Genomic DNA, 16,827 nt, shown 5'->3' on the forward strand with positions numbered 1-16,827 from the left:
TTTAAATCTTTTTCAGCAGCACTAGACCATATAACCAAACAATAATCAAGCTGCGACAGAACCAAAGCATCCAAAACTTGTCTACTGACATCCATAGGCAAATATTTTACAATTATTTTTACAAGTGACACACCCCTTCCCATTTTACATACAACATTATCAATTTGTTTAGACCAAGATAATTTATGATCCAGGGTTATACCTAGCAATGTTGTCTCCTTGACCTGTTCAATTTCAATATGGTTTAAATGTAGTTGCAATTTTGGTTCACCTTTTAACATATGATTTGATCCTATTAATAACGATTTAGTTTTTCCCGCATTAAGTACTAACCTATTATTTATGACCCACTCTGATATCAGTAGTAGATCTTTATTCATAACATGTGTCAACTATCTTGTAGTTGATGCTGCATAATATATTGTTGAGTCATCTGCATACATTACAATTTTATATTTTTCTAACACTAATGGTAGGTCATTTGTAAAAATAGAAAATAAAAGTGGTCCCAAACAACTACCCTGAGGTACTCCACAAGTGACTGTTTTCATCTTTGAGAGACTTCCATTAAAAAAACCAGTTTGACTTCGATTTGTCAGGTAACTTTCTAACCACTTCAGCGTTTCAAAATGAAAACCATATTGTTCCAGCTTGTGTAACAACAAAGAATGGTCAATGACATCAAAAGCAGAACTAAAATCGAGTAGTACTGCACCCACTAACTTCCTATTATCTAGTCCTATATCAGGAAATATCTTCACTCGCATGTCACGGAAAATAATCTCTCCCTTGCTTCTTGCCAGCTTCAAGATAGCTTCCTTAGCTTGATATCTCTGCATAGTGACAATCATAGGTCTGGGTCTCAAATCAGTCCCCTGCCCAATCCTGTATGCAATCTCGACTGCCGGTTCACATGAGAGCTCACTTTCGAACACCTCCTTTAAAAAGTTTGTCACAAAGGCAATGGGATCGCTCTTCTCAATGTCCGTTTTCAGTCCAATCACACGTAGATTAAACTTTCTGCTTTGAATCTCCATCCTCTCTATTTTGTCTTTGAACTCTTTGTTTTCCTTCATTAGATTGCCATTTGCGATTTTGAGTATAGCAACCCTACAATCCATGTCGGTTATCCCCTCTTCCATATCACCGAGCTTCTGACAACATGTGTCAAGTTCTCCCTTTAAAGCATCAAGCTGCGGCTGGAATTTCTCGAAAGCAGCCCCTATCTCCTCTCTTATTATGGAGCGTATTAGTACCGACAGCTCCGAGTGGTTCACCTGCGAGGCCCCGCTCTCCATGGCGTTCTCCTCTGCTGCTTGTGTGTCACTCACTCCCGAAAGACCGCTGCTCTCATTCAATGGCACTTTAGCCTTTTTGTTTGGTTTCTTCGGTGGCATTACATTCCCCACATCGTATTTCGCTATAAACTTTGAGTGATCAACTTGCTCATCTGATCATAACCTGATTTCTCAAAAAGTTTGCTACGGGAGCTACACGCTCTCAGACTTCACACACAACTTCCACGCACGCGCATGAGCTGACCCAAGTTCCCATCAGCAAAAACACGTGGGTTTGCTATCCTGGCTCCAAAATGGTGGAATGAGCTCCCCATTGACATCAGGACAGCAGATAGCTTACACACCTTCCGGCGCAGACTGAAAACTCATCTCTTTCGACTCCACTTCGAGCGATAGAACTATTAACAAAGCACTTACTAATAAAGGGCTGGCTTATCTAAAGCCAGTTGAGTAGCACTTGAAATGTTTTTGCTCTATGAAGCCTGATGTACTTATATGATTCTGTTTTCTTCAAGTTTGTATTTTGTTGGTCGAACGCACTTATTGTAAGTCGCTTTGGATAAAAGCGTCAGCTAAATGCAATGTAATGAGCTGTATCTGCAGCAACAGGTTGTAGCAGCGATGTTTGCAGTGAAGGACAGTTTGTTATCTAGGATCACACCCAGATTCCCTGCAGTCTGAGTCAGGGAAACAACAGAGGTGCCGATGTTGATTGTCAGGTCAAGAGTGGGACAATCTTTTCCCGGAAGGAAAAGCAGTTCAGTCTTGTCAAGGTTGAGCTCGAGGTGATGGGCAGACATCCACTGAGAGATGTCAGCTAGACAAGCAGAGATGCGTGCGACGACCTGGGTCTCTGAGCGGGGAAAGGACAGAATTAATTGGGTGTCGTCAGCGTAGCAGTGGTATGAAAAACCATGCGGGCTAATGACTGATTCGAGCGAGTTTGTGTACAGGGAGAAGAGGAGGGGACCAAGAACAGAGCCCTGAGGGACCCCTGTAGTTAATTGACAAGGGTCGGACTCGGACCCTCTCCAAGTTACCCTGTAGGTGCGGTCTTTGAGGTATGAGGAGGGAAAGTGCAGAGCCTGAAACTCCAAGTTTTTGGAGAGTGCGAAGGAGGATCTGATGGTTCACCGTGTCGAATGCAGCAGACAGGTCCAACAGGATGATGACAGAGGAGAGGGATGATGCTTTGGCAGTGTGCAGTTCCTCAGAGACAGCAATGAGAGCAGTTTCTGTGGAGTGACCTGCCTTGAAACCAGACCGGTGCGGATCCAGAAGGTTGTTCTGATGGAGATAACAGGAGAGTTGTTTAAAGACAGCGTGTTCAAGTGTTTTAGACAGGAACGGGAGTAGAGAGACAGGCCTGTAGTTTATAACATCAGACGGGTTGAGAGTGGGTTTCTTTAGGAGAGGGTTTACTCTTGCCTCCTTAAGACTATTTGGAAAGTGACCAGAAGTTAGAGAAGTGTTGATGAAGTGGGTGAGAAACGGTAGAATATCAGGAGCGATAGTCTGAAGGAGGTTTGAGGGGATAGGGTCCAGAGGACAGGTGGTAGGGCGGGCAGAACTAATGAGGGTAAGAACCTCACTTGGAGAGAGAGGGGAAAAGGAGGTTAGTGTGTGGGTGAAAGGAGGATCTGGTGACCCAGCAGTGAGTAAAGGTGAGTCAGAAAAAGAAGAGCGAATATCATCAACCTTTTTTTCAAAGTGGTTAACAAAGTCGCTTGACAGAAGGGAGGAGGGGGAAGGGGTTTTGGGGGGGGTCCAAGAGGGTGGAAAAGATTAAAAATAGTTTTTTGGGATTGGAATAGGAAGATTGGATCTTATCTTGAAAGAAAGTGCTTTTTGCCTGAGAGATCGAAGCAGAGAAAGAGGAGAGGAGAGCCTGATAGGTTAGGCCCTAATCCAAAACCTACGCGCTCTCGCTAAACGGTAATACGACCCGGGTTATCAAGTGGATCGCTCAAGCCAGCCGTGTCCTATCTAGTTAGGTGCGCGTTCACATGAAAGGGGTGGTATTTGGAGCATTCGACCAATCACAAACATGGAGAAGCGTACTGACAGCGCAGCGTCATACTTCCTGAATGAAAAGTCAACTATAATATTAGACATATGAAGAAGTTAAACTTTAAACATCCATGACTTAAACACTTTATCCAGGATAAAAGCCACATAGCTGCACCTGCAAGGTGAATACAGCTGCTATCAGAAAAGGTGTTTGAATGCGTACATTAACAGGTTTATGATATTACTGCCCCGTCTAAGACACGATCTGACTTTAATTACATTTGACTCGAGTGTTTCGTCAACTTAATGTGTTGCTTAAAATAATACTTCTGCATACAGTATGTGACACTGTGAGTGTTGCACGGCCAGATACGGCTCAGCTGACTCAGATAAGGAAATATATGATACATTATGATGTGATGTGATATGAATGATAATGGGACACATCAACATCTGCACTCACAGTGCCGCGGACTGTAGACAATGTAATGTTACTTTGATCCGGTTACTTATGTTGTGGCAAATATTTAATTAAGCTTTCTTAACATAATAGTATAGTTATAATAGTCAGACTGCTCTGAAGATGGGAGGTGATGTTCTATTCATTTTCACGTTCACACAGTCGGTGATTTTGGCCGGCCGTCTTTCCTGCAACGGCAGTTTAAACTGTATTTCCTCCGCACACTGAGCTCTGATTGGTCAGCAGGCGTGGTGCTTTCGCTGAGTTGATCTCTTATCCTGGAACCTATCCTGCTTTGGAGCACAGACTAGGTTCCAGGATAAGTCACCATGGAGATCTAGCCCGCTAAAAAGTGAACCAGCTTCGTAGTACGGGAAATCCCAGAAGTTATCTTGCTAAACGAAAATCCTGCTTCGTAGTATACCCCCCAGGTTAGCCGCTCAGCATAAGTTACCATGGAGATCTAGCCTGCTAAAAGGAGAACCAGCATCGTAGGACCGGAAACCCTGAGTTTTCCCTGAAGTTAGCCGGCTAAGCGAAAATCCTGCTTCGTAGTACAGGCCTCTGATATTAATCCTACACTGAACAAATATGATATTGAAGCCAATTAACATTGCAGCCAATAAAAAAACTGCATAGTTGTCATGACAATATTCATATCAAATAGAAAAGGTAATTTAAATGTACAAAGAGGTGTGTATCCTTCTCGTCTAGTTATGTTGTACAATGCTGCATTAATTTGGGGTCAATAGGTCACATATGGAAGCTATTGCAACAAAAAAAAAATGTTTTATTTGTTAGTTTTATATTAATCTAAAAAAAAAATTGACTAAAATCCACAAGAAAAGAGGTTCCGACAGTTAGTGAAGCAGAACTAGAAAACACAAGTGAATATCAATCCAATATCCAACCTAAATATACAATTATTTTGAAGCAAAGCGGAATTGAATTTTTTTTACTCTGTCAGGCTTGAAAATAACAGATAACTCTATCTCCTGTGAACTTTGGACTAAAAGGGGTCCCTGTACCCTTACCCAGTGGCGGTTCTAGAACATTTTACATGGGGGGGCAAAGGGGGGGCAAGAGGTCATGCCAGGGTGGCATGGGAGGGCGGACAGTACGTGGTATTTTATACTGTATATAACCTATTTATTGTAAATTCATGCCCTAACAAAAGTCTTCTTAATGCACAAGAGAAACAAGGTGTTCAGACAAACAATCGGGTGCCCTTTGAGTCCCCCAAGCTTACCTCAACCATTTTAAATGAAAGGAAACTACAAAATGTATTTTAAAGCAATGAATTAATGGAACAGGTTTTTTTGCATTACAATGTCAAACTAAATATATATTTAGTTTAAAAAAAATTGGTTTTCTTAGTATTAGACAGACATATTTGCATGTCCTCACTAAGCATTATTACATATTAATTTAATATCAAACAAATCAAAATGGCCAATTATCCCAAAATGTTGCTAATATAATCATATGCTTGTCAACTTTAACTGATCAAAAATAAATTCTGAAAAAATACTTGAATTATCTATGAAATTGCAATATTGTCCCTCAGTTTGTTTCAACCCCGTCACGCCATACCATTTACCCTCCTATTAAAATAATGGATCAGTCCATGTGTGATCTGCATTGAGGGAATTACATCACAAAAGTGTCCGTTTCTTCTCTTACCTATATTTCAGTTTTTGTATTTTCAGATTAAGATTGACAAGCTCAACATTTCAACTTATAATTAAGTACACAAATGACATCACCCATCTCTTCAGAGAGCTACAGGTAGGTAACCTGTGCAGCAACACATTTCAATCAATATTTGTCAATACTAAGAGCTGCTAGATTGTGCTGCTGTGATGGAATATGTAAGGAGAATAAGAACATACCATGTGGTCCAGCTGGAGTTTCATCTGCCTCCTGATCCCTGCCTCTGTCCCTCTTTCTGACACTTGATCTTTATTCCTCACATACATTTCTTCTTCTTCACTAATGTCTTCATCTCCTCCTCTTCCTCCTGGTCTCTTCATCTCCTCCTCTTCCTCCTGCTCTGACCCTCCTGGTCTCTTCAGTGAACTCTCTTTTCCTTTTCCTCTTTCTGTTCGTCCTGATCACTTCTCATATGTCTTTGTGTTGTTGTTGTTGAATCACTCCTATACTCTGGCCTGCAAGAGTCTACTTGTGAAAAGCACTGGTACAAATGCTTGTATAACTTTACACGTTAGGGCCATGTAGCCTAGCTAATATGTAGCATATCATATAACATCAGAAAGTATTGATCAAGCGCACACAGGCAGCTGTGTTTGGATCCAGTTTTTACAGTAAAGGATGTATCCTGTTTCATTGATCTGGCCTCATGGCTGTGATGTGTAGTTTACGTGGATGTAATAGTAGGCTACCGCGTAGTTTAGCAAAGTGATCGATCTTCCAGCTAACGCTGTCTGCGTAGTATTTTGTAACGTAACGCCCCAAACAGCGCCCGTCTGTTAAACGCTATCGATTCAAACGGCAGCGTTTTATTAATATTTAGTTTCAAGCTCTCGTCCTTAGTAAAAACACAACTAGTGGAAAGGGAAATGCTCCCAGGGGAAGCTGATCCATAGGTGCTGGGACAGCTCGCTCCCTCTCTGCAGCGGTGTGAGCCGCGGTCTGTGTGAACGCCGCTCCGCAGTTTAATGCAGGGCCGTAGCTGCGTTTTTAACGGGCCTAAAATTATATTTAAAATGATTCACTTTTAACTAATGTAATGCTTGTTTTGTTGCTTGAGAAGCTTGTGGAAATAGTGTAGGTTTGTTTTAGGGAAACAAAAGTTAGGGGGGCAGCTGGGGGGGGCAAGGCTCAACAGTGGGGGGGCAAGGCTCAACAGTGGGGGGGGGCAGTAGATCCGCCCCTGCCCTTACCTAGTCTATAGTGGATGAGTCCTCTGTTGTAGAAAGGTGTCTCATAGCTGCTGTCACTCTGTATCGCTAAAGAGAAGTCCTCCACCGCTTCCTCTCTCCCTCTACCTTTGCCTCGTCGGTGCTCTCAGCCCTCCCTTCCTCTGATTCGTTCCAACTACTGCCTCCAAACTCTGCTGCAGAAACTCTCCTCTCTACTCTCTCATCCACTCTGGACTCGCTCTGTCCTCTGACATCTCGGCAGGCTCGTCAGTCCCCTCCGGCTCCCTGGCTAAATGATGCACTGCGTGCTAATAGAACCGTCCTTAGGGCAGCAGAGCGGAAATGGTGGAAATCCAAACACCGTGACGACCTCCTAACCTATCAAGCTCTCCTCTCCTCTTTCTCTGCTTCGATCTCTCAGGCAAAAAGCACTTTCTTTCAAGATAAGATCCAATCTTCCTATTCCAATCCTAAAAAACTATTTTCCATCTTCTCCACCCTCTTGGACCCTCCAAAAGCTCCTCCCCCCTCCTCACTTCTGTCAAGCGACTTTGTTACCCACTTTGAAAAAAAGGTTAATGATATTCGCTCTTCTTTTTCTGACTCACCTTTACTCACCGCTGGGTCACCAGACCTTCCTTCCACCAACACACTAACCTCCTTTTCCCCTCTCTCTCCAAGTGAGGTTCTTACCCTCATTACCTCTGCCCGCCCTACCACCTGTCCTCTGGACCCTATCCCTTCAAACCTCCTTCAGACTATCGCTCCTGATATTCTACCGTTTCTCACCCACTTCCTCAACACTTCTCTAACTTCTGGTCACTTTCCAAACAGTCTCAAGGAGGCAAGAGTAAACCCTCTCCTAAAGAAACCCACTCTCAACCCGTCTGATGTTATAAACTACAGGCCTGTCTCTCTCCTCCCGTTCCTGTCTAAATCACTTGAACGCGCTGTCTTTAAACAACTCTCCTGTTATCTCAATCAGAACAACCTTCTGGATCCGCACCAGTCTGGTTTCAAGGCAGGTCACTCCACAGAAACTGCTCTCATTGCTGTCACGGAGGAACTGCACACTGCCAAAACTGCATCCCTCACCTCTGTCATCATCCTGTTGGACCTGTCTGCTGCATTCGACACGGTGAATCATCAGATCCTCCTTCGCACTCTCCAAAAACTTGGAGTTTCTGGCTCTGCACTTTCCCTCCTCACCTCATACCTGAAAGACCGTACCTACAGGGTGACTTGGAGAGGGTCTGAGTCCGACCCTTGTCAATTAACTACGGGGGTCCCTCAGGGCTCTGTTCTTGGTCCCCTCCTCTTCTCCTTGTACACAAACTCGCTCGGATCAGTCATTAGCCCGCATGGTTTTTCTTACCACTGCTACGCTGACGACACCCAATTAATTCTGTCCTTTCCCCGCTCAGAGACCCAGGTCGTCGCACGCATCTCTGCTTGTCTAGCTGACATCTCTCAGTGGATGTCTGCTCACCACCTCAAGCTCAACCTTGACAAGACTGAGCTGCTCTTCCTCCCGGGAAAAGATTGTCCAACTCTTGACCTGACAATCAACATCGGCACCTCAGTTGTTTCCCCGACTCAGACTGCAAGGAATCTGGGTGTGACCCTAGATAACAACCTGTCCTTCACTGCAAACATCGCTGCTACAACCCGCTGCTGCAGATACACGCTTTACAACATCAGGAAGATACGTCCCCAGCTGACTCAGAAAGCGACTCAGGTTCTGGTCCAGGCTCTCGTCATCTCACGCCTAGACTACTGCAACTCCCTCCTGGCTGGTCTACCTGCATGTGCCATCCGACCTCTGCAGCTCATCCAGAATGCAGCGGCTCGTCTGGTTTTCAACCTTCCTAAATTCTCCCACACCACTCCGCTCCTCCGCTCCCTTCACTGGCTTCCGGTAACTGCTAGAATCCACTTCAAGACACTGGTACTTGCTTACCGTGCTGCGAATGGATCTGGCCCTTCCTACATCCAGGACATGGTTAAACCGTACACCCCAGCGCGTGCACTACGCTCTGCATCAGCCAAACGACTCGTTGCGCCCTCGCTGCGAGGGGGACCCAAGTTCCCATCGGCGGAAAACACGTGGGTTTGCTATCCTGGCTCCAAGATGGTGGAATGAGCTCCCCATTGACATCAGGACGGCAGATAGCTTGCACATCTTCCGGCGCAAACTGAAAACTCATCTCTTTCGACTCCACTTCGAGCGTTAGAACGATTAACGAAGCACTTTTATACCAATAAAGGACTGGATTACCTAAAGCCAGTTGAGTAGCACTTGAAATGTTTGGCTCTATGAAACCTGATATACTTATATGATTCTGTTTTCTTCAAGGTTGTGTCTTCCTGGTCGAATGTACTTATTGTAAGTCGCTTTGGACAAAAGCGTCAGCTAAATGCAATGTAATGTAATGTAATACCTAAATCCACCCGGAGGTACTTTATCTGTCCGCGGTTGTTGTAAGCAGTGGCCAAATGACTGGCTTTACAATCCCTGTGGAAATATGACAGCGTTGAAAGTCTCTTAAACAATACATGTAATGAAATGACAGAACACGATGGACGTTAGCTTTAACCGGGGACACAGAATACACTGCAACACTAGTACAGACATCGCCAACAATTGAACAAAGAGTACCTGGACTGTAAGTAGGAGATACACTTTGTATACAGTTGTTCTGCACATTTGAAGTTCTAGTTTTTAAACTCAGAGTGAGCATTTTCAAGTATTTGAGGGTTGTCTTGCTCCATTGGCTGTGAATTCTGTTAAGGTTTGTTGTGTTCCCTAAAGGGGGAAGTGACAACACGCCCAATCATGTTGTAGTGCGTCTCAAGTAGGCGGGGCAATAACAACTTCAGAACGTCTTTCATTTAGCGCCTAAATCAACTTATCATTTTTAGTTGTTTATTATATAGGATATCATTGCTTCTCTGCATTGTCTTGAAATTATGAGGGTACTGGTTGACACAGAACCTGCTTTTATTAATACTGTATGTCCCTTAAAATTGACCACAGAAGATGCAACACATTGATAAAAGAGACTATATAAATAAATGTGGCTTTTTTTTAAATTTGTTTATTTTTTTTAAATACACGAGTCGTTACTGTCATCCATCAATATAAAAGGCAGTACAGTACATTAATTGATAAAACTGTTACCCTTGTCCCAAAGAAAACAATGAACAAAATTACATAAGGTGCAAATGACAAAATGTAAACACTTGTAGAAAATATTCAAAGGTTAGCCAGAATAATTGCCCCAGAGGAGATCTGCCTTTGGCGTGTTGAGTCGGTGCTTCTTCGCTCTGGAAAACAAGTAAAGATTACCAACTGCACATCCAGATCGACTACATTTGTTCAGACTCGGTCACTTACCCTTTTTTACACCTGCAGGTCTTGAGTAGCTCTGACCTGGAGGATGCACACACTGGCCTCTGCAGGAACCATCTGCCTGGCTGCTTTTGTCACAAATCACTGCATCACAGTGGACATAGATCTGTGGACGGACAGGATGATTTATTACACATGGCTACATGCAGCAGTGGCTAAAAGACTCCAGATTTGGATTTACAAGTCTTACCTGGTCTTTCAGAACCTTGTCATCTTTAGTGAAAGTGAACATCTTTACAGAGAAGCGCTTGATGTGGGACGGGACTAAAACTCTGGAGTCACTCACAACGGGATGGAAAATTGTTGCATAGGTGTCATTGCGATTCTCACAGCTGGTGAAGGAATTTGAAAGTTAATAAAGCAGCAGTTAAACAAATGAAATGAGTAGTTAGTAGTTAGTTTTGCACAACATTACCTGTCCACAATGATGTCCCAGCTTGGCAGAGATGTCCTATCTTCATAAAGGGTAGCCCAACAGTTCTCAGCAATGAGTTCCAAGTGCGGGTCGGTAGAATGCATCAGCTCCACCTCAAAATACAGAGGCTGCTGCAGATATTTCACCACTGGATAATCCTCTGCTTGGTAGAAGCGCTCGTAGGATGGATCTGCAGGAGAAGAGTCCCGTTAGAGAAAGGAGGCCTGGACATTTACAGTTTCATTTCAAACCTTTATTTAATCAGATCGGTCCCTTGAGATCATAGATCTCTTTTTCAAGGGAGACCTGCAAACAGTGTTTTGTATGCATGAACAAGATGTTGTAAAATTCCACCATGCCTTGGGAAAGCCTCATCTGCACCATCAGCTGGCCGGTGCCGATCTCTGCAGCGGGCTCATAGGTTCTTGGTTTAGCGCTGAAGGCAACATTCTGAGTCTCATTGACCACATAAAAGCAGGAAATAGTTTGCCTATTAGGGGAAAAAATAAAATATATAAATGCATACATTGAAGGTGTTCAGCTCCAATTATACAGAATCAAATATTTTACCTGTAATCAGGATCAACTGGTGATGTGTTGGCTGCTCCTTTGGCGTTGTTGTAAGACAGGCGGATCTCATTTTCATACATCATGTAGTTGTCAAAGAACTATTTAACAACAAAAACGCATTCACATTTGACAAAAAACCCTTTTGATATTTAAATGTGATTCACACTCACCGTTCTGGTGGTTCCACAGGTATCCACACTGAAGGAGAAATATGCAACGCGATCGTCGCTGAACTGTGGTGTGCAGGACTGGTCCTTTAGCGTCAGCTGACTTGGCTTCAGATTACGAGTCGATTCAACCTTCACAGCCACAGCGGTCATTGTGCCATTGGGGTGGCACTCTGGAGGAAAAAGCAGGCAATGTGTAAAGCAACACAAATCCATCAATTAAAGCAGCAAATATACTTACATGTTCCATCTTACCTGTTGCTTTTAAGGGGAAGTAGCAAGCCAGATAGAGATCAGCAAGCACCCAGTCGTTTGCACGATCCAACAGAAGCAGGTCAATTCTGGATTTGACTGATTCTGCAGTGAGCAGCTGTGGAAAAGAAAGTAAAGTTAGCCAATGTAGAAGATCTATGGTGGGATTTTGTAGTTTTGACATACCTCGAAAACAGCGTCCTTGGCAGTGTATGGCAGAATGAGGCTGAGGTGTGTGCCGTTCTCATAGAAATTGTAGTCTTCAGCCATCTCAGTCGTCAGCTCTCGAGGTCCAACGATAGCCTTGAAATTAGAGCCGTGACTCCCGAACTTCACGCTGATGTAAAACTGGTTCTGGTCACAGGTGCCAGCCATGATGGGTAACACTAGAGCAGCAAAACATGCATTATCCATTTGATTGTGTAGCTTTTACTCTTATATATGTTTTATTTAATTTTAGAAAACACAATTTGCATGAAGATATTGTCAAAAGCAAATTCAATATGATCTCACCAATATCCTGCAGAGAGGCCTGCAGGTCGACCGGGAGAGCAAAAGGAGTTTCTTCAGGCAGGACGATCAACCCAAAGATCAGAGGGAGGAAGTAGGATGTAACCAAGCGCTCAGGATTCTGCAACAAATGAAATAAAAGCTCAGCAACACTGAAAATATGCTGGTACAAAGTGATATTTTGAATCTATAATGTCATACATGTTTTAAGACAACATCGGCATCAAAGGGCACTTGAAGAGAGAAGCTCTTGGAGCCATTAGCCAAGCTGTGTTCCTGGACTGTGAAGCCTTTGGCATTGCTCTCCTCAACAGTAAGGACCCCGGTGGAGAAGGTGATGTTCCTCAGCTCAACGTCATGGAGGAAGGTTCCCAAGAGAACGCTGAACACCCGAGTCTCTGGGACAGTGTCTGAGGAACAGAAAGTGGCAGGTTTACAACTTCTAAACCAGCCTCAACATTGATAGAGAAAAATTGAGTAGTTGGATTGAGTGCTATTTAAAAAAACAAAAAAGTACCCTTTGTAAGCAAAAGTAGATTTTGTACTTGGCTTCAAATCCCATCCAAACACAACATTTTGCAAAAACTGAAGACTTTATTTAATGGGTTTAGCAGTCTTTAGGATATATCCAAGCAAGCCCGAGTTCAAATGTCATTTTTTTCATACCTACTAGAAAATGTGACTTACCATCCTGGATTTGGGGAGATTGAGGCATCAGAGGGGTCATGATGGGGAACAAAACCTTGTATCTGGTATCATCTTGGGTGTCATCTTCTCTCCACAGTACCTCAAGCATGGGCTCCACAAAGTAGCTGATGTGGTACTGGTAATCTGGGGCATGGCTCTGCAATAATTCATGACATTTCAATAAAACATGCAAATGCACTAGTGACTCTTGCATTTCTAATCTAGAGATTTCCCCAACCTTGTAGTAACCATCAGGCGAGCCCACTGGGATCTCGACGACGATGTGGAAGTCTGTGGTGCTCAGTGTGTACCCCCGTGCGGCCATCTGAGATCTATCAAGCCTCTGCCCGTTGATTCCCATGTGCATTTCTGAGACTGTAATTCTGCCGTCCAACAGAGGAGTCACACGGCGAGGTACGTGCCAAGAGATCACATCCTCGGTGAAGAGGACGCCACCTGTTAATGACAAAATGGAGCTGTTGAGGTTAACTGTGCAACAATTAAGCTTACTGTGAAGGAAATATGTTGCTCAGGACTCACCTTTGGGACAAGCAGCTGCCAAGTTCACTACATTCAGACCCTGTGGTGCCATGTAGTAGGCGCTCACCCTGAAAACTTCCATGGGGACTCCAGCCACCTAAAGAGAGGAGAGGTTTAATATAATTGACAAGGAGGGAAAGGAAAGAAACACTGTATGGTGTATGCACTGTGTGTTGCTTACATCCTCTGAATAAGTCTCTGCTGTATTGTACGGGCTTCGCATAACCAGACGACTAGAGGTAGTTTTGGCAGCGTAGCCGGCTTGTTCAGCCTCTTGCAACACCATGGCCACTGGTTCTGGGGTGTAAAACGTCATCTTCCAGATACCTTGTGATGCACCAGAGGCCTACAGGAAAGAACAAATAATAATTAAATCCTCATTGGTGTAGGGAGGAATTAAACTGTAGTATCTGAACAGTTTAATTCAACATACTTCAAAATTGGCGTTGAGCTTCTCGTCTTTACCATCCCGAGTCTGACCCTTAGCTTCAGCATCAAGGTTAGCCATGTGATGCGAAACCTAAAACAGAAAATGGTGGTTTTAGCATTCGTTTCCATACCAACAAGATGGTGGACTCATCAATGTAAAGATGACCTACTTCCATGTAGTTCCTGTCGCAGAGGATCTCCCTGGAGGCCCAGCGAGTGTAGCTGCAAGTCTGAGACACATCATGACTGACCACGTCTGATGGATTCTCGCCGTACATCTTGAGTCTCAAGCCAACGTTAAATGTAGCATCATCCTATAAATATAAAAAAAACTAAATTAAGTGAAACTCCCTAATATTCTTTGGTTCCAGCTTCTTTGTCATTGAAAATGTAATATCCTTGCCTTTAGGGACACATTTGAAGTCTAAATGGATATTTGTGTATGTAACAAACAAGTCAAGAAAGTACCTAGTAGATTAATTGAGGAATACAGTTTTGAGTGGAGCAGTGCTAATATTTTAGGGATGTACCAAACAAAAAGGGAAATGTACTTTGGGTCTTTTAACGGTAAGGGGTTACAAATAAATTCAGGGAAACACAAAAATGGGAGCAACCATGTGTTTGTTGAGCCATTAATTCAGTCACTTGACAGAATTAGCACAGCTAAACTTGGTAGAAAATTACATTGAATGCTGTTAAACCACTTTAGCTCAAAACAAACCTTGTTGTCCACAAAGCAGCCCATCAGGGAGGTGTAGATTCTAGTGTTACCCCACGGGTCAGACTCCATGCTGTATCCACACTGAGCAGCCATGCTAGGTGTTAACAAAATGTGCTTGGTGCCATCTGAGGGGAGAAAATAAGCTTTGTCAGGGACCCCTTTCCTCAGTGATGAACCAATCAGCTGCATTATTAGCAGTTAATACTTACTGATAGCCTCCACCTCAAGCTGGTTTCCCACTGCTAAAGCCTTGTCCAACGACAGTCTCATTACATTTGCGGCACAGTCAGACCTTAACCCACTGCCTGTTAAAAGAAAAGGCTTGTGAGGAGAATGTAAACCGACTTAATATGCTGTGTAAAATGACTTAATGAGAATTGAAGCTTACTTGACTGCGAATTTAGCTTCACATTAGGCCTGGCTTGACACAAGATGATAGCTGCAGCCATCCATAACAAACTTGAACACATAAAATACATCATTTAGAGACAATTAAGTACACACATAGAAAGAAATCTACAAGAAATGTAACTTACATGTTCCCAAGCCTCAGCATGTTGCAGCTTGTAAGCAGTAAAACCAAAAATAATACAGTCAGTATCAGAGCTTGGCAATGTCCAGCACACCTTCCAACAAAAACACAAGTCTAAAAGGAAGGGGACTGGATGATTAACTGAGACATCAGCAGCTGCTTTATATTCCACTTTACGACAAAGCACAGGTGAGGCTTGTTAAGGAATCTCCACACACACACACACACACACACACACACACACACACACACACACACACACACACACACACACACACACACACACACACACACACACACACACACACACACACACACACACACACACACACACAGGGTGAGCTGATGTATGCCTAGTTTATTAAGAACATATTGTAAAAACATATGTATGGAAAGGAAAAACACACATTTTTCAGTAGTGTAAAAAAAGTATTTATTGTTCAGCAAAAGTAGATTTGTATTTGATATTATACATATATTACTTTTTTATATTTGAAGAAGCAACAAAATAATCCACAGTTAATAATAAATTAAACTTTTCCTTAAAATCACATGTGCTTTTGATTTTTCCTTTGAGCCTCCTTATAATGACTGTAATCTAACACTTGATTATTGTTTGTATATATTCTCAAACCACTAAGGATGCACTAACATTTATTACAGACAGTAAAACCCGAGCTTATCGTTTCACCCGGGTTGATTTTTCTGCTCTGTCCAATTATGCAATGATATACAGTGGGGCAAAAAAGTATTTAGTCAGCCACCAATTGTGCAAGTTCTCCCACTTAAAAAGATGAGAGGCCTGTAATTTTCATCCTAGGTATACCTCAACTATGAGAGACAAAATGAGAAAAAAAAAAATCCAGAAAATCACATTCTCTGATTTTGAAAGAATTTATTTGCAAATTATGGTGGAAAATAAGGTTCATTTGGTCAATAACAAAAGTTCATCTCAATACTTTGTTATATACCCTTTGTTGGCAATGCCAGAGGTCAAACGTTTTCTGTACGTCTTCACAAGGTTTTCACACACTGTTGCTGGTATTTTGGCCCATTCCTCCATGCAGATTTCCTCTAGAGCAGTGATGTTTTGGGCTGTCGCTGGGCAACACGGACTTTCAACTCCCTCCAAAGATTTTCTATGGGGTTGAGATCTGGAGACTGGCTAGGCCACACCAGGACCTTGAAATGCTTCTTACGAAGCCACTCCTTCGTTGCCCGGGCGGTGTGTTTGGGATCATTGTCATGCTGAAAGACCCAGCCACATTTCATCTTCAATGCCCTTGCTGATGGAATGAGGTTGTCACTCAAAATCTCACGATACATGGCCCCATTCATTCTTTCCTTTACACGGATCAGTCGTCCTGGTCCCTTTGCAGAAAAACAGCCCCAAAGCATGATGTTTCCACCCCCATGTTTCACAGTAGGTATGGTGTTCTTTGGATGCAACTCAGCATTCTTTCTCCTCCAAACACGTCTAGTTGAGTTTTTACCAAAAAGTTCTATTTTGGTTTCATCTGACCATATGAAATTCTCCCAATCCTCTTCTGGATCATCTAAATGCTCTCTAGCAAACTTCAGACGGGCCTGGACATGTACTGGCTTAAGCAGGGGGACACGTCTGGCACTGCAGGATTTGAGTCCCTGGCGGCGTAGTGTGTTACTGATGGTAGCCTTTGTTACTCCGCCTAAAGAAAACCCATTACTTATAGTGAAGACCAACCTTGAATGATGGGTTAGTAGCCTAAAAGCTTTAGGAATCCAAAGTATAACATATAATAAGTACCCTGTATCAAGATTGAGGCAAAACAAGTGACATTTGACCTTTTTAGAGAGGTTTATGAAAATAAAGTCCAGGCGGAATAAGCTTTGGGCACATTTGGTTCCATCAGTGCCATTTGACCTTTTTCAGGTACCAGACTATAAAAATCATTGTATTACA

General features: G+C 43.0%; 1 protein-coding gene across 1 annotated transcript; it reads right to left on the reverse strand.

Moving 5' to 3' along the window:
• Positions 1-9,739: 9,739 nt before the first annotated feature.
• On the reverse strand, positions 9,740-15,010 carry LOC117555695. The gene is made up of 21 exons (XM_034230649.1): positions 14,890-15,010; positions 14,742-14,812; positions 14,563-14,658; positions 14,354-14,478; positions 13,803-13,946; positions 13,637-13,723; positions 13,385-13,549; positions 13,204-13,300; positions 12,902-13,119; positions 12,664-12,820; positions 12,178-12,386; positions 11,980-12,097; positions 11,653-11,852; positions 11,470-11,584; positions 11,218-11,387; positions 11,048-11,145; positions 10,837-10,967; positions 10,478-10,667; positions 10,253-10,394; positions 10,048-10,168; positions 9,740-9,977 (listed from the first exon to the last, which is right to left on the reverse strand). Exons 1-21 carry the CDS (start codon positions 14,907-14,909, stop codon positions 9,907-9,909), a joined length of 2,745 nt encoding a protein of 914 aa, XP_034086540.1. The 5' UTR covers positions 14,910-15,010; the 3' UTR covers positions 9,740-9,906.
• Between the last annotated feature and the right edge of the window lie 1,817 nt (positions 15,011-16,827).

Source organism: Gymnodraco acuticeps, unplaced genomic scaffold, assembly GCF_902827175.1.
Source record: "Gymnodraco acuticeps unplaced genomic scaffold, fGymAcu1.1, whole genome shotgun sequence".
In the NCBI taxonomy this organism is placed as follows: Eukaryota; Metazoa; Chordata; class Actinopteri; order Perciformes; family Bathydraconidae; genus Gymnodraco; species Gymnodraco acuticeps.